At 38.0% G+C, this 26,392-nt stretch overlaps 1 protein-coding gene across 11 annotated transcripts in view; it reads right to left on the bottom strand.

Moving 5' to 3' along the window:
- The window catches only part of MTA1 (metastasis associated 1), a 276,561-nt gene that overhangs the window by 106,148 nt on the left and 144,021 nt on the right, over positions 1-26,392 (bottom strand). For 4 of the 11 annotated variants that reach the window (XR_015879326.1, XM_088479146.1, XM_088479151.1 and 1 more), the window contains exons 14-17: positions 8,816-9,005; positions 6,049-6,138; positions 5,808-5,963; positions 1,795-1,830 (exon numbers count right to left, since the gene is read on the bottom strand). Coding sequence is in view for 10 of the 11 variants with exons in the window: in XM_088479146.1 (XP_088335272.1) it covers positions 1,795-1,830; positions 5,808-5,963; positions 6,049-6,138; positions 8,816-9,005 (472 nt within the window). In the remaining variant the exon portion in view is untranslated. Of the gene's footprint in view, positions 1-1,794; positions 1,831-1,963; positions 5,261-5,807; positions 5,964-6,048; positions 6,139-8,815; positions 9,006-26,392 lie in introns of those variants that run through there. The other 7 variants (XM_088479147.1, XM_088479153.1, XM_088479149.1 and 4 more) reach the window with 5 other exon arrangements.

Below are 26,392 nucleotides of genomic sequence, written 5' to 3'. Positions count from 1 at the left end.
GAGAGAAAGCTGCGTCTCTCCCCTGTTACCAAAGTGGCATTGCATTGGCATTAAACATCTGTATATTTTTGACTGATACATGTATGATATATATTTAGTATATGACCTTTTACAGTTTCTCTCACTGGTGTGTTAAAATAGTTATTTATGGTTGATTTCTGCCAAAACTAGTAGATATTGAGATCCGCTATATTTATATTTTCGCCTTATTCTTACAATTTTTGTATTATTCACCTATTCAGTGTTTTTATAATTTTTATTGGTGCTAAACGGTAAAATTTTCAGTTTTTTGACCTTACTTATTTAGTATTGTACATTTTCATAAGTTACCCTCAGGAGAGAATTTATTTTAGACGTTACATTAAATGTTAAGTTTTAGCTTTTTGCAATTCATCATCTAAATACCATACCAATATATAAGAGTGCCCCAACTAATTCATATTTGTCTTTATCTTCTATTTTGTGTCCTATACAAAAAATTCCCTTTACACCTCCCAGTTTATATCGGGTAGATTAAAATCTCCCATGATTATAACCTCTCCTTTTAATGCCATTTTAGTGATGTCCTGCAATAGGTTATTGCCCAGTTCCTCTTCCTGACCTAGTGATCTGTAGATCACCACAATATGAAGAACTAGTTTTTCCTCGTTTCTATAGCTCTGGTTTGCCTATCACATGGACCATAAATAATTTGATTTAGTCCTGGACCACCATATTGTGGCACCCATACAAGTGCCCCACTGCATAAAGTTTGGGAACCAACGTACCAAGACCAAAGAGATATCCTCCTGGATGACATCAATAAAAGTATTTTTTTTTTTAAACAAAAAGGATTTAATTTTACTATTTTTTTATGTTTAATAAATATATCTTCCACTTGATGTGCAATGATCATTTTGTCTGGGAGTCAGTGCGAGCTCTGGCATCCTAAGTGGCACCTCATCATATGGTGCACCCATCACTCTCAGCACTTACCTAGCGCAGTGGTTCTCAAACTCGGTCCTTAGGACCCCACACAGGTCACCTAGCTGGTGCACAGGTATACTCAGTCACTGACATATTTTAAAAGATCTACAGGTGGAGTTAATATCTCACATGTGATTCTGTGAGGAGACAAGGAAACATTGCACTGTTTGGGGTCCTGAGGACAGAGTTTGAGAACCTGTGCCTTAGCAGATGCAAGTCTGGGGCAGCATCTTAAATACCTTCCACTAGGATTGTGGAGCTGCACTTTAACATCACAGCACAAGTGCCACGCTCCTAATGTAACACTGGTATGGAGGAGTCATAGCCAACTGCTTCATATGCAAGAAGCAGATTCTCTATATTGGGAACACTGGTGGAGCCCAACTGATTTTTCACATCCTTCCTTTTTTTATATTTTTAATTACCAAGATGTTATCTCTGGGTTAAAATCAACTACACCTATGAAAACCAGGTGTACAATATTTATTTTCATAATGTAACTTGGCTTGTACAATTTTAGATTTGTCCAAGATTTCAAAATGGACACTGTGATTTGACCATAGGAGGATCTAATTCATGCGGTTTGAAGTTAAAAATAGAGGTTTGCGAAACCACACTCTGATAAATCCTGGCCTCTGGATATGAAATGCTAAAGACATGGCCAACTAATACGACATATGCATGTATGGGTTATAAATTTAAATGTATTGTCCTTCTAACAAAAAGGAAAAAAAAGTGTGAGGACACAAACACTAAATGCCAAAACAGAAAAAACAAGCCTGCTAAAAAATTCAAAAATACCACAGAAATGCACATTAAAATCCTTACCCCTGCTAGGCATCAGCAGGCGCTTCTTCATGTTGCCTGTCCAAGCAGAGATAAACAGAAGAGAAAAGAAAAAAAAAAAAAAAAAAAAAAAGAAGAAAACACTACATCAACAAACCAATTGTTAACTTTCATATGAAGTTTAATAAATATTAAACAAAAAAAACACCACACAATAGTGATATCATATATGTGCTTGGAATATTGACAAATATAAATACACCTGAAAACAATGAGTTTATTAACAAACAAAAAAAAAACACTTTCCTAGTAATGTGTCCAAACATTCCTTTAGGTCTACATAAAGTAACAAAATATATGTATAAGGAAAAGGCCGTTATGCAATTACTCCACACTATCCAAAAGAAAATAAATGTGTATATAAAAATAACAAATGTTAAATAAAGCATAGGATCCAGACCTAAAATATTCAAAACTGGTAACATTTTAATAATATACACTGCAAGAACACAAAATAGATATATACATAGCATGAGCTTTAAGTAATGTATGTCTACACTACGAATCTTTGATTTGCAATTCAATCCTGGTGCAAATAAATCACCAAGATAAGGAATAACTAGTTTACATTATTAGGCATCAAAAGTATACAAATAGCCTTGAGCATCGTAAGCAACTTTAGTCACAAGGGGGTCTTGGTTTTCATTTCAAAATCATGGGTGCACTAGAAAAGTAGCAGCTGCGTACATGCATGCAACATACCCATGTACACAAGTTATTAGTAAGGGGGACAGTGCCTAGAATGACCACCATATGGGGTGTTCTGGGCAATACATTCTGATACAGTCAGCTGGTTTTACATGTAGAGTACAACCAGGGGTTTTCAACAAACGGCCCTCCAGCTGCCGTGGAACTACACATTCCAGCATTCTCTGACACAGTTGCTATTAGGGCATGCTAAAACTATGGCATGGCATGCTGGGATGTGTACTTCCACAGCAGCTGGAGGCCACATGTTACCCCTGATAGATTAAAGGAAGTGTTTGTCCCTCATGAACATTGATGTATTAGATTTAGGACTATGTGGATGAAGTATCCTTAATGGCTAAATTGGGGTGTATGTTATTAGCAGGAGAGGAATAATCTGAGGCTTGCCTCCACTCCCACTGAGCTTGCCGCTTTGGAACTCATGTTGAATATGGCCTTCTAATGATCAGAGGAGTAGGGACCAAATCCATTGCATCACAGTACATGGATAAATGTGTTTCTCTTATATCGAATTAAAAAAAAAAAAATGGGCAGAGAATTAATAAACTACATTTGTAATAAGAACATAACTGTGCTTTACTTAGTGTAAAGAAACTTTTAAACAATGCATTAAGATGACCCTTAATACTAACAAAACTTCATAGCACTTTCTTTTACGTTTCTGGAATACTCAAACATGAAACTACAGCAATGCTGTATAAATATGTTATACAGTATAGATACAAGCTCCACATCTATTAATCTTCGATACTTGGTATGTAGATTAAGATGTTCTTGGTTTATACTGAATGTGCAAAACAATCTATACTGCAATAAGTATGTCAACTATATTAAATGTGCTTTCTGGCAGAAATGACAGACGGATACTGTGTGATGTATGTGAGTGATTAGGATGTCATCATTCATGCAAAATAACAGAAGTGGATCTGCTTCTGGAAAAGCAGGAACATTCATACTTCGAGCAATATAAGTGATGCTGTGGTGTTGGACAGAAAAAAAACAAAAAACAAAACACTGACCCTGGTATTGTATTTTTTAGTTTTTAGACATGAAATAATTTGTTTGTCCCCCCCAAATAACTTTTCACCGTTTGTTTCCAGTCTTGATTACTTTCAAATATAGCTTTTGGATTTACAATTCATACCTCATCATAAAGTATTCACTTTATTTTCTGTTTCAGTTCCAACCAGTTTTTATTTTGTTCTGCACAACTCATTTCATTTACATTTTCAACATCCTTATCAAATCCCTACACTCCCTACCAACTACATTAAATTAAATTTACAAGTTAACAAAAAAAAAGTAAATTACATAATAATATTTCAAATATCATTAGTCTTTTTTGGATGATAGAGTAATTGCATTTGAGTTTCCTTTTTACATATTAAATAAATCACTATTTACACAGTCCTTTATTGCTGACCTCTTAGAAAATACTTTTGTATCACATAGCACACAAATGTTATAGCAATGTGGAATCTTTCAAAGCACATCATCTTCATACTATTAATACTTCACAGCAGTCACCAATAAATGGTTGAAAAATAGTTTGACTCCATAAACTATCTGTAAACACTTCATAGCACTGATGAACCCATCATAGTCAACAGTAATGAATCTATTTTCTACACAAAAAAAATGAACAAACAAATATAAAACACTGTAAAATGCTTTCTATGCCACAATGAAGTGCATGTTCTCAACTATCATTTTGAAAATAGAAGTGAGTGGAGAGAACGGCAGGCACTCTCAGAAGAAAAAAATCAATAGGCCATCGCAGTATATGTTTGTGAATTTCTGAATAATTTATCTCTTTAAAATTTACATAATCAGGAATATTAAAAATAAACCAAAAAAACCTCAAAGAAAACATGGCTACTTTTGCAACAAAAGGTGATCACATATTGATAAAAATGCAAGAAAAAATAAACAGAAAATCCGTAACAGGGAAAAAATTCATATACAAATAAATCCAATAATTTAAGTTGTTGAAAGATTCAAAACTGTATTTCATGAGTAGAGAAGTAGGTTTCTGTCTGAAAAAACATCTTGCATCACTGTTTATCACTCCCCCCTATTTTTCTAAAAATAAAAAAGGGATATGCCATTAAATAAAAAAAAAAATAAAAAAAAAAACATAGCCAATTCCAAACACCAAATATCTTTTACCGAATTCTATGGACACTTCATAGTTTTTTCCTTTTTCCTCAGTATGACATAAAGCAGTTGACATGGTGAGGCTCTCATCAATGTTTATAAATACAAGATCACGGGCCACATCACCTCTCAAAAAAGAAACCAAAAAGGTTTGCATCGGTCGGAAAACCACTAGATCTGCAGTCCTGCGCAGAACAAAGCTCCATGAGAAACGGAAGTGATTGCAACATAAGGATCTTGCAGATCATCAGATCCAGACTGCAATTATCATCAAAAGTTCCAGTTTATAGAAAATATTTTACAAGAAAAAAGGCTGCTCAATATATATATATATATATATATATATATATAATAAAAGGCATTGAAGGGGGAGAGAAAAGTTAACACCTATCGAAAAAAACGTCGGTTTTGGATACTCCTCACAGCTTCAGTCCAAATTAAAAGGTGCTCCATTTTCTCTCCCCGTCCTGTTTAATCTGCTTCATTATTTTCTCCCTTCTACATGCAAGGAAGGGCAGCCTTCGTTTTCCATCCATTGGGTTAAGTCGAATGTCTTTGCTTGCTGATCTGTCCCTAAAATAGTCTGCAACACAGTTTGAAGTTATAAACCCAAAACATGCATTTTTGTACACATGTGCAAAAAAAAAAGTCACAAGATGGTTACACAAACTGCATTGAAAGTACAAATAAAGATTGAGTCATTCAATTTTTGTAGTGCTATGAATTTCCCTATAGATTGTAAGCTTGCAAGCAGGGCCCTCTTACCTCTATGTCTGTCTGTTATTACCCTATTTTGTTCTATCAATGTTTCCAATTGTAAAGCGCAACGGAATATGCTGCGCTATATAAGAAACTGTTAATAAATAAATAAATAATAAATATGCCAGAATATGTTTGGAGGCAAATAATATTCTGTATCAAGGACAAATATATGGGCAAATTCTAAGTCAATTTTAATGTACAATTGAAACTGAGAACTTAAAAAGAAAAATTTGCCGGCTGTTTAAGTTATAACCGAAAAAAAAAACCCTCCATCTGAAAATAATGTATCCTACTGAAGACAAACAATGAGCAACTCAATCTTTAAGAGAAATGGTTGACTGAAATTACTGGTACAGAAAGACACATACCATCCATACCATTATGCTGTTCGTAGCAGCGTTTGCCCAGGATTGTTGGCGACCCATTGTTGATGACCGGAGATGACTTCACTGGGGTCAGGGAATTGCTGATGCTTGTGGAAATGTTTTTTATAGGTTCTAGCTTAAGAGTACAGGGATGTGCCTCTGAGTAAAGAAAAGTCTGTGTTACTAGTTTGTCATGTGCTTTGTACAGAAATACAAGAGCAATGGCAACCCATTCTATATGTACCTATATAACGCAGAACTTGTTCTAAGGGTTTTCGGACAATCTGTTTTAAAATCAGTGGAGATTTTGAAGCTTCAGGAAGTCTCGTTGTACCTGCAGACAAAGAATAAAAAAAAAGTATATATTTAATTTTTTACAAATATTTGGTAGCACTAGATAAACAATAAATACATATTGTAATCCCTTAGTGACATTTGGTGACAGAGATATAAAGGACTTTGCATGCAGTGAAAAACCCCACAACATTCTGACACACAGCGCCATATACTAACCAGTTGTTCTACCAAGTAAGGCTTACAACTTATTTTGGTGTCGGGGACACAGAGGACCAAATGTCATAGGTCCCAATATGGCAAAAGCTAGGGCGTTTGCTGTAGAATCTCTGGACAGATGCAGTAGATATTAGAGAAATGATGATCACATTTTTATCAACTTCAGTTACCAGGAAAGATGCAACAGGACTCAACCCTCTCCTACCTGAACTGAAAAAAATAATAATAATAATAATAATAATAACATTTAAGAAGCAACCACAAAGAGCACTGTTTTGTGTATACTGCAAGCTTCAAATGCGTAACACCTTATGTAATATCTATTCCTAGTTATCAATAGCACTATATTAGCTACAATAAAATAACTCCCATATAGAAAATCACATCTGTACAACAGATTCACATGTAAATGCCGTCCTGTGCGCTACCCATTTGAGTGGAAGAATAGATGAAAATATAGCAAGAAATTGTATTGTTTGTGGATTTACATTATGCGAGTTTTCGGTTTAGTATATGTAATAAACTGTAATAATAGTTTGTTTGCATTAAAAAAAAAAAAACATAAAAAAATTGGTACAGTATAAACTGCAAATATAAGAAGCTTATTTATCAATGTGGAACAGATTTTAGGTTTAATGAGTGTACCAGCACCTAACACTACTGTAGATGTTGTTCAGTCTTACAGACATGGGTGAGGAAATGACTGTACAATATGAGAAAACTATGACAATGCTGTGGTAAACACATGTTTATGGAGGAAGTAGTCACATATAGTAATATAGGAGAATTGAATCAAATTGATGTTCACTTACAAATCAAAATTACAAGGTAGTATGCAGTGTTTGATCTACACAATGACTAATATAGTATACAAATGAGGACCACTATCCGGTTCACACTGCACATATCAGGGATAGCAGCATTATATTTTATATTCAATTGTAAATAAAAAACCTAATTATTATAGTAAATAATCATTGACTGTAAATGTTTTGATACCAAACTTCATAAAAATATGTTTGGTTTTCTTTTTATGGAACACAATTTTGTACAGTACGACACTACCATGCAGGTAGCAGAATCGAGCACAGACCACTTGTACTACCCCACCCCCTATATCAATGAATTATTCTTAAAGGGGTCTCATTATTTCACTGTAATTAAACTATGGAGGAGAATTCAATTAGACGTGATAAAGCATGTTTTGGAGCAATATTTTTTTAATCTTTGTCTATGCGTGCTCCCGTTTTTCGCACTATCCTATTACAAAAGACACAAAACGCATTTGCATGAAAACAGTTAGTGGAGTAACCTGTGAAAAGTACAGCACATTTTAGAGAAATCTGTCTATACCCCATAAAAAGGCTAAGTGACATAGGAAATCAATTTAGAAGTGTTTTATTGGCCCTAATAAAAGTATTTGGGGGTTCTTAAATTGTGTCAAATGGCTGTTATATGCATATTTGTATAACAATGGAAAAATTATAAAAAGCAATTTTTGGGGGGTAAAATAAATGCTGCAGTTAAACTAGGGGTAAATTAAAATGGGTGCAAGTATATTTTTTAATCGAAAAGTATTTTTAAATGAAAAAAAAAAAAAAATACAGCAGGTGCAGCAACCTGCAAAGTTTAACACACTTGTCTCATCCATACAACCCCCCAAAATACCTGACCCACTACTTTAAACCCATTTTCCAACAATTTTATTTTTTTTACAGCTAAATTAAGCTAATTAATATTTTTGTCTAATTTGTCATTGGGGGTGGGTTCTGAACCAAGTCCCCAAATTTTTAGCCAAAAATAGGGATTTTGTACAACTTTTCACCCACTCTGAGATGGTGAAAACTTTTCGCTGGTTTCTGTCTATGGAGAATTCGCTTGTGCGAAAATTTTTCGCAAAACCACGGCTTTTCACGGCTAATTGAATCCGGACCTATATGTCATGCACCTATGCACCCTGCCGTCCCCAACGGTCTATATTTAGATCACAATAAATATCAAATATATACCCTACTGGTATCTAGGAATTCCCAATCCTCGTGAAGCTAAAATTGTGCTTATAATGGTATTTTTAATTTGTTTTGGAACTTCTAGAAGCTACTCTAGTAAGATTGCAGGGCAAATTCACTCCGATCCTCTTCCCCAACTAAAAGATTTAGGCAAGTCAACACAATATAATATAAGCTTTGCTTCAACAAATCACAAGTAGGAAGTGGAAAAATCAGACATATCCCCATGATATTCATATAAAAGACAAAAAAAATAACGGCTCTTGATAAATTAATAACAAATCCAGGTGGGAGATAAAGCTTTATTTTAGGAAAGGGGGTATTTTAGTCATAAATAATTGAAATGTTAGCCTTGAACTCGACATTTAAGCAACATTCTTTTCATGACCATATTCTCCACTTAAAAATATGCAAAAGTACAACATAAAAATATAAAATAAGAACAATCTAATCATTGTGTAAAAATAATCCCAGGGCATAAATACCTACACTCAGTTTTGATAGCGGCACTGTTGATTGGCATGTATGGATGTCGTGCAGCATACAGTGGATGAAAGATATCCCGGCATATCCGCCGAGCAATCCTCGTCAACTTTGTGGTGTGTAGGTAAAAAGCTTGGCGTGTTTTCATGGCAAATTTTGGGCTTCCGCTGGTTCTCATGGTAAGGCTGTGAGGACTCTAATTTGGAAATAAGAAACAGTTTCAATGAGTGGATAAATCAAAAGAGGGAAAAAAAAGTTGTATATTATATATATATATATATATATATATATATATATATATATATATACATACACACACACACACACACACACACACACATATATATACACACACACATATACATACACACATACATACACACACACAAACTTATACAATCTTTTTATTCAAAGCTTACGTTTGTTTAAGAAGACTATACACTAAAATATATGGGTAACATAGTGCAATTCAAGAGTTTAAGCTGGACAAGGGGAGAGGTCTTAATGTACTCCAGATAAAGGTCCTTCATCATGAAATCATCACCACAGGCAGAATGACATTACAATATGTTAGAGGTTTACAAACTTGTATAAAGAAATGTGAATGATATCCTTTTATGTATGATACTCTGTCATCACTATTTATCAAATAGCAGATCATTAATTTCAGAGTGACCAATAACACACTTCGCAGCTATTCATTCACATTTAAACAATACCTATTGATTGTCTTGTTAATTTATCGCCATCAAATTTACTTTAGTTATATATAATCTTATCACCCATGCATCCAGGCCTGCCCCTGCCGGTCACCAAGGTAGTAATCAGTCACAAAATCTGCTTTCTCTCAATCCTTTCCTCCCCCAATAAAATATAAATAAAAATAAAAAATGCACAAACACTAAACTGCATAGAACACCTCAAAAATGAAAAAAGGTTTTCATTTCTTTGTCCTAAACCTTCTACTCAGGTTTTGTAAATATAATTGCAGCCACTAGTGGGAAAATACTGGGTGCATACAGCCTGTGTAGTATACGGTTATTTTAAAGTGTGGGTTGTATTATTCCAAATATGCGCACATATATGTTTTGCCTCCCCTTAATATGTAGGTAGTGAGGATGGGAAAATAAAAAAAGAGATCCCCCTCATCACTTACATCGTAATCAAATCAATTCCCTGCATATGTATATAAAAGTAAAGTAATATATGTGTGAATATTTTTTATTGTCTACAACTATTATGCAAATTAGTAAAAGTATTTATTGCAAATCAATTACTATGCGGCAGTATAGACAGTAACTCAATTATAGTTTTTTTGTCATTTTAAAAATATTCCCCACACAAATTTTTTTCATAAAATTGTACGCACTTTTAAAAAATTTAGTTTTACCAATTTTTTGACTCTACACAAATTAGATCTATTGTACAACAGGGTTTATTATGATATCTATATGTAAACATTACATAAAAACAATTACAATGCACAGAATATATATATATATATATATATATATATATATATATACACACACATATACATACATACATACACACACATACATATACATATGCACCGATCACCCTGTGATCTGACAAAGGAGCTGTGACCCAAAGACATTGAGGTTTGAAAATTTCTGCGATCCTTCAATACATAAACGCTTACAGCAGCTTTGATCACTCCATCGGTATATCTGCAGTCTTTGCATTTGTTCAATAGAGGTGCCTGAAGGATCACTGTAGGTGATCTCAGAATTGGATGGAACCACTATAGAACACAACTGACATTTTATAGTACACGAGTGCATCAGTTTGCAATGGCAACATTTAATTTGCTTTACAAACACCTACAGTATGCCTTTTTATCCATTCCATATTAGCAGTTGGAGCAGCTACCTGACACTGGGTGTACAGGTGTAGCTATATTTCTCATTGCTCACCAAGTCCTTTGCCATCACAAATCTTCCGAAATGAATCCCATTTAATGACCATGCCCTAAACGTACTGCCTTGCATTCTTCTCATATACTGAACCTCATTTGCCATTTCTTTGCCTAGCTTATTAGGTGCGAGTTCTTCTATTGTGACTAAATGCCTCGCTCCATGTTAACCTTCTAAAACAGGTTTGTCTGCATTTTTGGACAACTTAATCCCTGGTCTTCAGCAAGAGCCCAGAGATGCTCTGCAGGTACAAATGTTGTCTCCTTTAAAAAGCAGCAGATTTCTAGAAGGGATTCCATTTTCTTACACAGTTCATGAGCATCCCTGCCCCCCTCAGCAGAAATAAGGGACATCTCTCTGATAGAAGTGAGCAGAGCCACTTATGAAATTGCTATTTGGGAGATCTTGAAGTAGAGGGTCATGCCTGTAATAACAAAGATACCTACTGTATTTTACACACTGTGTAGAGAAATTGACTGCTAGCATTTAAGGGTTAAATTCTAAATAGCAATGACATTACTCCCTGTATATGGTGGAGCTCACCGAAAGAGTGTGGAACAACTTCTGTCCAATGGGACAGAAGTTAGTCCTTCACTTTAATTTGCAACCACCTGAACCCACTGCCAGGAACCAATGATTAACCTTCTTAAATGTTTATAGCAGACATTGTTTTGGCTTTGCATGTAAATGCAATGAAACCATTCCCCAAGAACAGTCTTGATATACAACAAGGAGTCTTTATTATAGACTGGCCAGAGCTACGTCCTTTGCTTAATAAGCTTTCGGGATCTTGACCACAAAGTAGAGATTTCTCTTGACCACAAACTAGATGGATGTGGAAAGGGATTGCAGAAGATATTAGGGGCCTGATTCGGAGGTGGACGCAATGTCTGTTGCTGCGTGAATCCCGTACGCAGTGATTGTGAAAAAATATACAAATATCACAGCTGCCGGGATTTGTATGGAGACACCCACTAGCCGCACCATTAGCTGCACATCGGTTGCGCCATCGGACTTCTGAGAAACCTTGTGGCTGCTCAGAATGTCCGTTGCAAGATGCCAGAGCCTTTATCCACAGCATACAAATTAGCAGACGCTGGCTGCGATACGCCCCCAAAGTGGTCGCAACAGGCCTGCGTTTTAGTCATCACTCATAACCTCGCCCAAAAGGTCTGTGAATAACTCTGCATCCTAATCCACACTAGGACTGCCATCACAAGAGTATCTTGGCGCATGCACAAAGCGACTCTGATGCATGCACAGACTGAAATAGACACTGCATTCACCTCTGAATCAGGCCCGTTATATGCCCAGTGTCATGGAAAATAATCTGGAGCAGCAAAGGAGGAATGAGAATATGCAATATGTTTCCATGGCACCTGAGAGGGAAGCATATGGGCAATATTACAAGGGTTATGCTGCCTTTGTTTGCATTTGTAAAATGAATAAAATCTAAACCAAATGTGCAATTTTTTTTTATTATAAACAATAAATAAAACAAAACCGTAATAATGTTCTTTAACATATCTATATGAAGAACTACCTTAAGATCTAAATACTGTAAACCTATTAATATTTTATTTAATTCAGTGGATCTCAGGTTAACTGAATGGTTTTTTTTTTGTTTTAACCATGTAGTAACATCTGAACTACAGTACGCAGTAAGATACACACCAGAACAAAGGGTTGTCAGAGCAATACAAGTCTAAGACGCTGAGGGCTCTCCTGATTCTTCTGGTACAATTTTAAACTTCAGTTTAATGTTGTTATTTCACATATGAATTATAGTTTAGGTATACTTTTTTTTTTATTAATACAGAGTGCATAAATTGGCAATGGGAAACAAATACACATGATCTGGTGAAAGATGTTTCTATAGTTAGTAGAACAAACGTAAAGTTACATTAGGAACCCAACATTTTAACACTGAAATGTACAGACATTTTTCCTGTTCATTAGCAAGAGGTAACAGCGTTACGAATACCCCAGAAAATACTGTACATGGAAGCCATCTCGGACGATGTGTATTGTACCAGGTAGACCAAATGTTGGAAAGTGAGGTAGGGTTCGGCAAGCACGTAATAATTGGCCATTGCACTGGAAACACACAGTGAGATTACATGATGCATAGCAGACACTGAATGCAATATTTCCTAGAGTGTGCTATTTCTGCAACAGCATGTAACAAATCCCCATCAATGGAAATGCATGTTTAAGATAACTATAGTTAGGATCTTAATTGCCAATAGCGGTGTTGGACTCTTTCTGGGACCACTTATGACTGGAGTATGGGTCAGGAAAACTGCGCTATCAAATGGTAAGGCTCTAAATCTCTTACATCGCCTGTCAAGCTTTAACAAATAAAGGATGCCTGACCATCACTGGAAAGTGATAATGGAATTCTTTTTGATTCTGTGTGACTTTGCCACTGCGCTTTCAAATCCCCAATAACGTGGACCATTGTGGTGGAGTGTCGACCATTTGTCAACAGGTTTCTTATTTTTCCTGAGCTGAAGGTATCTTGCAAATATCCTGGAAACCTGGGAATTAGAGGAGTTTGTGCTTATGCTTCCAATGTTGAAGTTGGTGGGCCTCCATTGGTGTTGCCAAACAAACTGGATTCTTCCACTGAGCGGAGATGACCGAGTTGGTATATTCATCAATTTGCCAAACGTGCTATACAGGTTTTTTTTTTTTTTCAATATTTTCACAATTCACATCTATCTAATACATGCCAGCGAAGCTCCATTCTGGGTTTAAGGAACACAAGCTGCTGAAATAGTGGGTGTTCCCTTAAGTTTGTGTGCGGCATAGCCGATAGGCGTAGAAGATGTAGCATGAAGATCCTTCTGGAACCCATCTTTAAGCGTTCGCCACTTCACATGCAGTTCTCTGGCTGTTTAAAAAACACATACACACTTTTTAAAAAATAATTATGTTATTTTTCTATTTACAGCAGAACATGGCTTGGAATCATGCATGCAATGTGTCAGGGAAGCAAGCAACATGTATTGGTAATTAGAAAAGTATGAACATGCATGTTAAGCTATTAAATAAATACAACATTGATAGGCAACATGCACAAGATATATGTCAGACTACAACACAAAGATATATTAGAAAATAAATTAAATTACCTTTTGTGCTTCTTTCCAATTGAGAAAGGGACTCCCAATTTGGAACCTCCTCTTGGTAGGTAGTCTCCCAGTTGTCATCACTTTTATTACAGCTGTAATAGTTGGCATGGGTGTCATCGTAAGGATTTGGGTGTACTTGCATGGCGTTGATCAGCTTCTCAACATCCATAATGCCAGTCACACCCTTCTCCACATGCGAGCTTCCTGTCTGAAAACAGGAAGTTTACAAAATTTTCAAGCCAACCTAAACGCACGTGTTAACTGCATATGTAAATGCTTGTCAACCGCAATGCGTTCCCATTGAAATGAATGGACTTTTTACATTTCGTAGATGCGAGTTGAACTCTCTGAAGTGGAGAAGGCAAAGTTATAAATAATAAAAAAAATAACTAGTTACACGCTAATAAAAAAAAACACAAAGATTGATTGGGTTTTAATTTTCACATACTTTTAAAATGCTTTTTTATTTATAAAATGCTAGAAATAAGCATAAACATTAATGTCAAATTAACAGAAAGGATTCAAAATGATCTGAAATGGTGTAACAGAATCCAAAAACTGCTACCCATAAAGGTTTAAAGCAATATGGGTCCATTGGATAAAGTAGTATTTATTTGACCTAATATTACTTTATTTTAACAAGTTTTAAATGCTAGTAAGCCGCACAAATTTGAAACCAGTATGAAGAATAATAGAGGTGGTCCTCCAATCCTCACCTCAGCCGACAGCCAGGTATCTCAAAGCAGCGATACTCACCAGGGATGTGTGACAACATTGAGTGGGGCACAAAAAAATAAAAAATAAAATGTATAACTGGAGGTGGGGTGGCTCCAATGGCGTCCCTCCCCACAGTGTCACCCGGACCCGGTGCGGGGAGGTACGTTGTGTTGCACAGGGAAGCCGCCAAAAGGGCTCCCTCACAGTGTCAGGAGCAGAGTGTTGCACTTAATTATAAAGTGCAGCACCCAGCTCCTGTCACTGAGGGGAGAGTCTGCACCTTGGTGACACCCGGGTGCCGCCCGCACCCCCCTTGTGGCGCCACTGGGTGGCTCAGTAGTGTGAAAGCATGGTAGTGACAACATAGGTGATGCAGCAGACCTGTTGCTGCCTACAGGAGAATCTGAGCTATATATTTGAAGTTTACAATTACTCATCAAAACGTGGGAAGCCAGAAGGAACAGAGGGCCTGATTCAGCAGAGGATGCAGTAGCTATGGCAGCTGCTTACATGGTAGCAGCTGCAATAGCTCTAATATGGTAATGCAGCAGGAGGCCTCCTGCATACATTAATGATCCGAGTTGCATTTTAGAACGCAACATGGGATCATCGGCCGGGTAAGTGAACCATGGGGTGACGCAAGCCGACTGCCGCAGATGGTAAAGACAGGCTAGGAAATCTCAGGAAATACTGGGCTAGTCACTCCCCCATAACAGCGGCGACACACCTCCGTTTTGGGAAACTGAGGCCATCTCTGCCCCCAAAGTGATTGACAGTCTGCTGCCGAACTGCGAGTGACAACGTAGACCCATACTGCACAACCAGAATCTACCTGATAAAAAGTATACGGTATCCTCTGCTGAATCAGGCCGAGATTCCGGTCCATAGGACATCCAAGTTAAGAGGAGAAACTAAAGAGGTGGAATAAGTACAAGATAGAGCCAGGGGCAATTTTGTGCCTGGGGTGTCTCAGGGCCCTTTGTGGGAAGGGGATGGTGGGTATAACATTAGGAGATCCCTGTGGGGTTGTAGCTGGACTTGAGAGAATCAAATGGCAAAACCATTTGAAGGCTTCATCAGGCATCTTTGCAACAATAACCCAGCCATATGAATTGACTTTGTAGTTAGAAGGGAAGCACCATCTGTATTTGATGTTGTGGTCTCTCAGAATTGTATTAAATGTTCTTTATTTGCCTGCATCTGGAAAGGGTGATGGGGGAGGTCCTGGAAAACAAGGTGTGTAGATTCTTCAAAAGTAATACAAGTAGATCACCGAGCCTTCACTATATAATAACGCAAGCATAAGATGATGTCTCTAGGAGTGTCAACAGCTTGCAACCGCAGTGAGCTTTTGTCTAGGAGCATGCTGTTCACTATAGAAGGAGCGATGTGGCGAAAGAGGTGAAAAAGGTAATCTAAGTGGGAATGTTCCACGGATTCTGGAATATTACGAATCTGAAGACTGATAAAGGTCTACTAACTTGCTGACCAGCAGTAGGATGTCTGTCCGTAGCTAGACCTCCTGTTTAGATTCCAGCTGGAAAGTGACATGCTCCTTGTTTCCTTTGTGAAGCATTTATTCTTGAGTAGAGTTTATGCATTTCTCTGATTTCAGACCAGAGAGCACATTTGGATTTTCTCTCTAACTGCTTTACATGTGTTTCTCTTATATAACAGGATTGCAGCATTGTCTGCATTACTGGTGGGCACTAAGGGGTCCTCAGCATCTGAATTTACACTCCTTGAGGACATGGTATTTAGGAGTTTTTGGTGAGCAAAGGTTTGGGTGGGGTCTTGAAATAACTAGAGATGAGCAGGTCCGGTTCTCCAGGAATCTCCCTGCCTGCCCCGGATCCCTAATATAGGCAAAACCTTGTGATCCCGCTGTTGGATCTTGAGATTTTGCCTCGAGCGGCCATTTTACAAAGTCCCATTAAAGTAATTGGGCTTAACGCTTATTGGCTGAGAGCCGTCTGTAACGACTCTTAGCCAATCAGCATTAAGCCCATTGAATTCAATAGGCACAGGAAGGTAGGACGATGCCGCCCATCCCCCTTGCCTGCTCCTCCCGCTGCCGACACCCCCACTTGCGGCAACCCCCACTGCTGACACCCTGCATTGACACCACCGACACCCATGCACTGCCGACACCGTCAGGACCCCCACACTGAGGACATCGCTGGCACCCCCTCTCTGTTGACACCCTGTACTGAGGACACTGCCAGCACACTCGCACTCCCATGTACTGAGGACACCGTCATCGACCCCACACTACTGACACTCCCAAACTGAGGATACAACCAGCACCCCCCGCACTGCCGACACACGTGCACTGAGGACACTGGTGGAACCCCCACTCTGCCAGCACCCTGCACTGCGAACACCACTGGCACTGAGGTCACTGCCAGCACCGACACACTGCCAACACCCCCGCACTGAGGACACCACTGGCACTCTCGCATTGAGGATACCGCCAGCACTCCGCACTGCCGACACAGCTGTAACAGCAAGTGTATCTGACCCGCACTGTATCCAATCTGCACTATAAACTGCCCTGTATCCGCCTCGCACTGTAACCGACTCACACTGTACCCTGCACTGTATTCAACCCACAAAGTATCCCGCACTGTATGCGACCTGCACTGCACCTCTCAGGTACAGAGCACAGTTTTTAATGGTTGGGGAGATTTTGGGGAACAGCTCAACAAAAAGGCTGATTGATTGGGGCTTTATATGGGTCAGTCATCGTGGCCCAGCACCCCCAGGAGAAAAATACAGACTGGGCACTGAGAATAGGCATGTGCACTTGTGTAGGGGGCATTCATGCCTGCGGTTGCCATTTACACATGGTTTAGGGGTTTTTGTTTGCGGCTTGTTAACTACGACTAATTGTTATGAGCAATGATATTCCACGTACGATTTATAGTAAATTTCTGTGTTGTATTATTTTCTATTGAACGTACTTGTAAGTTGGTTTTGCCTATGTTGGTGAACAATATTGTGTGAAATTGACTGGAAACGAGTGGAAATTAATGTTATTGAGGTTAATACTGTACTGTAGGAACAAAAAAACAAAACAAAAAAAAAGCAGCCCAAATTATGTGATTTTAGCAGTTATCAATTTTTAAAAAAAAACAACAACACAGATCTAAAACCAAAAGCACGCAAGTGCGGTTTTGGCAAAGCCAAATCCAGATCCAAAAACACAAAGAAGATACAGATCCAAAACGAAAACACAGAGGGCAACGCACATCCATAGAAATAACCATTAATGTTAAGAGTTACCGATTTTTTTTTAGATACGAGGACTGATTGAAAAGTAATGAGACTGCCTCTGTTTTTCTGTCCCATAGGTAGACGTGGCAACGCTATGCTGGTTATTGTGAAGCTCATACATACATCGATGTGTCTGAACCTCCAGTTTGACTGCCATAGTCTTCTAGGCTTGGTCACAGCGAGTGGAAGAGTACGTTTTTTGACATGGTGGATGAGGAAGACGTGTCTGAGTTTACGTCAGATGTGTGACTGAATTTTGTCTTCAACTTGGAAAAAGCCGAAAGGTTTCCATACACTGCACCGTTTGGATTCCAAAATCATAATGACTAATCCAAGATTCGTCACACGTCACAATCGATTTCAGGAAATCGAGTATCTTCTCCGCATTCGAGCGGTGATCTTGCACGATTCAACTGGTAGTCGCCTCTGCTCTTCTGTGAGACTTCTGGGTACCCAGAAGCACAACACTTTTCGGTTCTCCAGTTGTCCCACATTGGTCTCAATGTCTCCAAGCTCCAACCTCTGCTCGCCACCAAAAATAAAATGATCAATAGTACTGCAAGTGGTTAGTGGGAATAAGCAGTCACCATCCAAGAGGTGCTGCAGCAGCGTAACAACGATCTCATCTAGAAGTCCCAAGTGCTGGTGTTTGAATTGATGGTAACGAGGAATCCCTAAACTCCACGGGTACCGACATAAGCCCACACGGTCGCATAGTATGCTGTACAGAGTGGCAGAATGTGCCCATCCAAATCACTTCTAATATAAAATACATACTTTTCGACATCTTCTATTCATTCTAGCACTCCTAAGGAGTACAACCATAAATATCAACACGCAGAGTCATGTGAATGTTTTAACAGCGCAATCAAATTGTATTTCAATGTCAACAACCTGCGCTCTCTCATTTTGTAGTGCAGTCTCCTAGCATTAGTAAGACACAATCCCTAGATTACCATATTGTGTTGATGTTTTCTTTTTGGGAACAGAGATCTTGGTCAACTGCAACCCTTCCACCGATAATTCAATCCGTCCGACCCATTTATCCTATTATTTTCTTGCTTTCCTCTTTCACATGTAGTTTTATTAGGGGGAGATTCAATTAAGTGCGAATTGCCTCATATGTAGATGTACTGTGGCCTAAGTGCCAACAGCAACCTAATTAGAAAGACCTGAGATGAGCATTGTGCCAGAAATAGGGCTCAACAACCCTCATTTTTGCTTATCCTTTGAAAGCTACCACCAAAAATGAGGGACGAGAAACGAGAGACTATGTAATTGAGACAATGCAATTGAGACTATTGAATTGTAATTAAAGTTGCAGTACCATGGATGTGCGAGTCAAAAAAAAAAAAAAAAACGCACTTTAATTGAATCTTCGCCTAAAGATTTTTCCAGAAATATCTCCCCTAGCACGAGAGAGTGCCTTAAGCCGAGTACACACCTGGTCTACCATCCAATTGGTAAAAGTGCATACACACTTACCAATAGTTTGCCTGATATGTCTGCGCTGATATCACAACTGGGTGGGCATTTAAATTGTCAGTCACCAGCAGGTCGCCCGTACACAGACGTGCGGATATATCTGCAAGATATCGTCATCGGCTGTGCTGCAGGGCAGGTGTGATATGTCTGAACGACGTCAATGGATATATCGGTCAGTGTGTATCCAGCATTACATTTACTTAGAATTCACGGTTTTGACTTTCCTGCAATCTTCATAACGTCTTTTTTTTTTTTTTTTTTAACATATTTTAAACAAAGTCTCAAGAAACGCTCCAGACCTTGCTCTGTCCGATTGCGCTCAGGGGAAGGTTTGTGACTTTTATACTTCTATGCTCCATGATGCATTTCCTTCCGTTTCAGCTGCTCTGATATTTTCAGCAATGCTATAGCATAGTCTCCCTACAAAGCCCCAAAAAAGTCCAAGCTTAATTTGCCTTACTGTTGATTATACTGTATTTTGCCATTTCTCATTATCTCTTTTCTTCTCCTGCACTATATTGTGATAGTTATATCATCGTTTTTTGATAGTTGTGGATTTATTTGAGCTTGGGTGGAGTGCATGGTGGGTTTATGCTGTCATCAGCCAGGTGGTAGCTCTTTTAGACACAATTAAGTCTGTAGAATTGCAACATTCCTGCTCAGACTGTTAAGCCAGGCACTTAATAAACGACTTATTGATCAAGTTAAGCAAGCCTTTAGGAGATGCAGATACTAGTACTTTCAGTGGGGGAACAAACCCAGTAGACTTCTAGCTCAGCCTCTCCAGAAACAGCGCTCTGCCCTTTTTATCTGAAAATTTAAGTTGGATCAGGTAGTAAATGTGCACTCTTCAGTGTGCACATTGTTCCAACAGTATTATAGTCAGCTGTACAACTTAACACCACTCAGTGCACCTTCTATAAATCCCGCCATCTACCCAAATCTCATTTAGCTGAAGTGGATTCCTTTAAGCTTCTGGAGGAAGCGATTACTTCCCTGGAGAGCTCCTCTACATAAAACAAGGTAGTCGAGGCAATCTACTCTTCCCTGACAAGCAAAGGTCCCAGACTAGATGGATTTACGATTTCATATTACAAATGCTTCCTGGGCAAATTGGTCACCATTTTGACCCAGGCTTTTAATGAAATGTAAGACTCCTATCTTTAACTTTAATCCACAAGCCATGGTGACTTTTTAATGTAATACCTATGGAAGGCAAGGATCCGTTCCAGTTCTCCAGCTACCGCTCAATTTCTCTTCTAAATGTGGATTTAAAACTATTTGCAAAGCTGACAGCAAATCAACTGACAGTCTGGCTTCCTGACCTCATTCAGCCAAACCATGCTGGTATTGAGGCCAAGGACACCAATAAAATTATTGATTTGGTTTATTCTATATCGGATTTGCAGTCCCATACACTCCTGTTGTCCACTGACACAGCGAAAGCATTCAACCGCATGGGTTGAAGCTTTATTGTGGGGTGCTGGAGCACTTGGGCAGTGCCATGCCCGCATTTTGCAACCCTTTGTTAGGGTGATTGGAATTTCCCTTTGAAAGTTCCAATGGAACGAGACAGATTTAGTGTCCTCCAATTTTAAAATTAATTTTTCCAAATCAACAGCCTTAAATCTTTCAATCCCTCCCCATATAGTAATTACAATCGGTCACTCCTTCGCCTATACTTCGCAGCTCTTCCACCTTAAATATCTTGGTGCGTTTTGGGAAAAAGAATACCAACGACTTGTTCTAATTGAATTTTCACTTCATGCAGAAAGGTGTGATCTTTGGAAGTGGAGTGCTCTGAAGGTGTCTTTTGGCTGGGTACGAATCAATATTATCAAAATGAATACCCTGCAGAAAGTGCTATATCTGCTCCAGACTATTCGAATCCATATCCCCTCAAGTTCCTTTAAAGGAAGTTTAAGGGGTTATTAGTGAGTTTGTATGGAGGGGGAGAGGGGGGCTCACAGACTCTAGGATCTATACACAGATACAAATCTTGTGGTGGCCTCAAGTTACACAATTTTTTATAATATTACTAGGCTACTTATTTAGCCCGAATAGCCTCCTGATCGACCACATCTTCTGCTAAACCGTGGGTTCACATTAAGGAGGCCTCATTACATAACCCTGCAGATATCCTTGACCTGGACTTTGGTACTTTCACTCTCTTCCCACCATAGTGGGCCCTACCTTGGCTTGCTGGAAGAAATTTAGGAGCCTGTCTTCTATATCCTCAATTTTTCCTCTCATCTCCCTAATGCATAATTCACAGTATCCTCTTGCCGCTTCAAGGAATACAGGTGGCCTGCTGCGGGTCAGTGAGCTGATGGTTTAGGCTTTGCTTGGTCCTTTGCCATACTACGTGAACACTTACCGCTGCCTGACTCAGCATCTTGGTCTTATGCCCAATTTTGGCATTATATGAATGTGCTGTTCTGGTCCTCTCTCTTGCATCAACAATTGACCACATTTGAATTGTGGTGCTTTTCTAAATTGCTGTAAGCCACTTAATCTCTCGAGTCTACCATTTTCGGGACATGGTCCTATACCCCAATCTACCAGATTTTACATCTTCATGACAAAGTTTGACCATGCCTTACGGAAGACTCCCAATCGAAAAAACAGCAAATTAGGTTACCTGATAATTTTGTTTCGAGATATTTCATGGCAGCCATTACACGTGGGTTTACATCCCATACCCCTATTAGACAGGAAGTTTTTTCCCCCCTTGGGACCGCCCCTTTAGGGTGTAGAGGCTCACTCCTTCCTTAGTCTTTTGAGTTTATCCTCACATTATGTATCTGGGGAAAAAATACACTTAGGGATGGTATATTAAAGGTTGTCATGAAGTAATTCGAAGAAACAAAATAATCAGGTAATCTGCTGTTTTCTTCTTCCTACACGTTGGACATACCCAAACATAATACACAGGGAGGAATAGTAAATAATCCAACAGAAAAAAACCTCATGCTTGATTATATTTATTTATTTATGCCAATGCCCCTTTAAAGACTTGGCTTCCAAATGTGCATCTGCAACATCTAACGCATAAAGTTTAGAAAAGGTATGAACAAACGACCTAGGGGCAGACTAGATGGGCCAAGTGGTTCTTATCTGCCCTCAAATTCTATGTTTTAGCTGCTGCACAAAAGTCTTTCACAGACACTTGAGCCTTCCTACACAAAGTCGCCATTGCCCTAGCTGAGTGCGCGCTTTCAGATTCTCTGGGACTTTACGACCACTCTCCTCATATACAAACGTGATTAGCTGTGTGACCCTATTCCCTATTGCCCGTTCCGAGGGAGTCCCACCTTTCCTTGCACCTGTATGCAGGATAAACAGACGCTTAATTTTCCTAAACTCTAACTCCATCTAGATAGACATATTGCTCTCATTAAGTCCAGCTTATTCAATCTTTCCTCCTTCGCTTGCGGAAAAAATGAAGACAAAATGATTTCTCGATGTAAATTAAATGTTATTACCTTTGGCAGAAAACTTGGGGTTGTTCTTAGCACAACTTTATCTGGCAATATAATTTAAATTTGGCTCTTCTGCCCATAATGCTTGTAGTTCACTAACCCTTTTTGCCAAAGTAATAACAGTTAAAAAGACCACTTTCCAGGTTAACAATGTCAATGGAATCTCATGTAATGGCTCAAATGGAGAGATCATTAATGCATTAAAAATTAGATTCAAGTCCCAAGGGGATAAGACAGACGTAACAGGAGTGTACTCTTTTCATTGCTTGACAAAACATTTTTACGAGACAGAATCTTCTATCCAACAACACACTTAATGCTGCTATTTGTACTATGAATCCTATAGACAACTGAATGACGAGATTTTTTAGAGAAAGCAGTCTGGTAATCCTAAATCAAAATTTCAGGATGAATTTAGGAAGATCCTGGATTATGCATTGACGTGTGGTGTGATATCCAAAAACACTTGTCACTATTTTCCACACACCCAGTTATACCCACATTTTATTATTTACCTAAAATACATAAATCACTTCACCATCCACCAGTGAGACCAATTATTTCGGGGGTGGGGTCCATGACAAATAATTTTTCATTTTTTGTTGATAGTTTTCGGCAGAAATGTGTCAAGAATCTAAAATCCTATATAAAAGATACTACACATTTTTTGAAAATAATTGGGAAAATTGAATGGAAATCTAGTTATAAATTTAGAACATGCAATGTAGATTCCCTATATTCTAATATTGATCATGAATTAGGGATAAAAGCTACAGAATACTATCTATCGATGATTCAATAACCAAAGTACTTAAGGAATTAATTCTGTAATCGATTAGGTTTATTTTACATCACAATTATTTTATTTTCAATTCTCAATTTTTTTCACAAGTACGGGGGTACTGCCATGGGGACTCGATTTGCCCCCAGCTATGCAAACCTATTTATGGGGCGAATTGAGGAGGACCATATTTGGGGGAGCAGGCTGGGGGCGGGTCTAGTCCTTTATGGAAGGTATATAGATTTATTTTTTGTTTGGGATGAAGTTTTAGCACCTTGTCAAGCATTTCTGGATAGGTTTAATCACAATGATTTTGGTATTAAATTCACGAGCACTACTCACAGTAATTGTATTAATTTTCTGGATATCACATTTCATGGTAGAGATCATTATGACTGAAACCTACACGAAAGAGGTGGATCAAAATAGATATTTGAATTCCAGTAGTGGACATCTGAAACAATGGAAAGACAATGTACCAAAGGCCAGTTTTTAAGGCTGAAAAGAAACTGCTCCAGTACAGAAGCCCTCTCAAGGCAAACAGACTCTGTATCAGTCTAATAGACAGAACTTCCCTCCTAAATAAAAGTAGAAATAAAGAATTTATAAATGAAGATAGATTAACTTTGTGACAAGATTTAATTCAGAATCACATAAGATTAGACAATTAAAATAAAATTTCCTCTACTTAAACTAGATGAAGTTTTGAATAGTACACTAGAACTAAGCGACAATGTTATTTTCAGAAAATCGGTTAATTTGTAACAAAAACTAGCACCTAGTTTATTTAAAATTAAGAGATCTAAAAATAAGGAAAGTAGTCATTTATGTTTGCCCCAAAACCCAAATGGCTTTCATAGGTTTGGGAGAATCAATTGCAATACATGTATACATTCGGAGAAAAAATAATTGACTTTGTTTCATCTGTTTCTCTTGAAAAATTCAAGATAACCTCCTTTATGAACTGTAGATCTACGTTTGTAATATATATCCTACAATGTGGCTGCGGTCTGCAATATGTAGGGAGGACTATGAGAACGATGAATATTAGATATATGGAACATCAGAGGAATATTCTGAAAAAGGCTAAGAATAATAACCTATATAAACATCTTGCAGACTGCACAATGGGGGACTTGGAATTAATTAAAATCAAAGCTATTGAACAAACTCAGACTACCACAAGAGGGGGTGATAGATTTTCAAAACTATGTAGGAGGGAGGCTTATTGGAGATTTGGGCTCCAAACAATGGTCCCACAAGGACTAAATGATACTATCAAATTGAATGGTGTTTAGATACTCCCTCCTACATAGTTAATCTAAGAAGATTTAAAGAGTCTGATATTAGTACCAATTGGCTAATTAATTGATAAATAATGTAGGATATGAAATACAAAACTATAAGCCTTGATATGGGAATCAGAAAATATACGTGTACTCATACTAAGTAATAGCCTTTTTTCACTGCAAGTTAAAATAGCTGGTGACAGTATATTATTGAGATTTTTTAGTGTTTAAGTGTTATTTTAATTATTAAATATTGCAATCTTTACATTATTAATATTTCTATGGATCATATATATAGTATTTATTAGTAGAATGATTATGTAGTATAATGTATTAGGTTATTTTATGGTTCTATAGAGAAATAAGAAGAAAGAATTAATTAAAAAAAGGGAATATGTAATACAATTGGAATGATGACTACTAACAAAAACAAATTTCAAAACCAATTAAAGTACGATTTGTACGTTATAAGATATGTCCATATAACCATGGTAATTGAGAAACCCTAAAATGAGGCTTGGGATAGATCCAAAATGGACGCCGGATAAGTTTTTGAATATATTAAGGATGGCCGCTCTACTCTATAAACAGAGAAACCCCAAAGAGAGGATAGAAACACATGGCGTGTAATACGCATGCGCCAAAATGGCCGATGAACAACATTCCAAAGAAGGCCACCGCACTCTATAAATAAAAGGACATCCATAGCGAGGCTTGGAACGCATGACGCATACAGCGCATGCACAAGCTCCGTATGAATGAGGAGACAGAACGGGGTATAAATAAGAGTTCAGAGGTACCTATCGAGTGTCTGATGAAGCCGCTGACGGTGCACAATAGGCGGAGAAACCCGTTACACATGGTACCTTGATGGTGAAAGCGGTAAAAACCATATTGACAATTGTCATAGCGCTATTGTGCTTACCTGGGAAAAGGGATTGCATGGTTACAACAAGCTCTCCTAACATTTGTGGAAGCTATACCCAAACAGCAGCAGAACTATATGTATGTGGTGAATTAAATTGGATTACCAATAGCTGCTTATTCTAACATGCATGAACTCAGTACTAACACTAATATATAAGCGCTTATTAACCATTTCAAAGCCGCACTAACCATCTAGAGAAGCATGAACTGCATGATACAACAAATTTGCTTTCTGGACAATACTAACTCACTAATTGTTTGCTATCAAAGCTACTTTGCTACTCTGTTTGAGGGATACTAACCAGTTCCAGAAGGAATATTACCAAGTGTGGGTTTCAACAAACATCACTTACCTAAGTGTGGATTATTAAAGGTGTCGATTGGGACACTGCTGTTCTTGGTTGCTGCTATTAGGATAAGGAACTATCTATATGTCCATAATATTGGAATAGATAATTCCTTCACTTTTATGGTTATTGTTTTTATTAGCTGAGTAATGACACTTTAATTTTTATGTATTCATTGTGCCGGCAATATGTATATTGTTATATG

This window comes from Taudactylus pleione, unplaced genomic scaffold (genome assembly GCF_031769625.1).
Source record: "Taudactylus pleione unplaced genomic scaffold, aTauple2 ptg000227l, whole genome shotgun sequence".
In the NCBI taxonomy this organism is placed as follows: domain Eukaryota; kingdom Metazoa; phylum Chordata; class Amphibia; order Anura; family Myobatrachidae; genus Taudactylus; species Taudactylus pleione.
The sequence above is the reverse complement of the archived record's forward strand: the minus strand, read 5'-3'. Positions and strand labels throughout refer to the sequence as shown.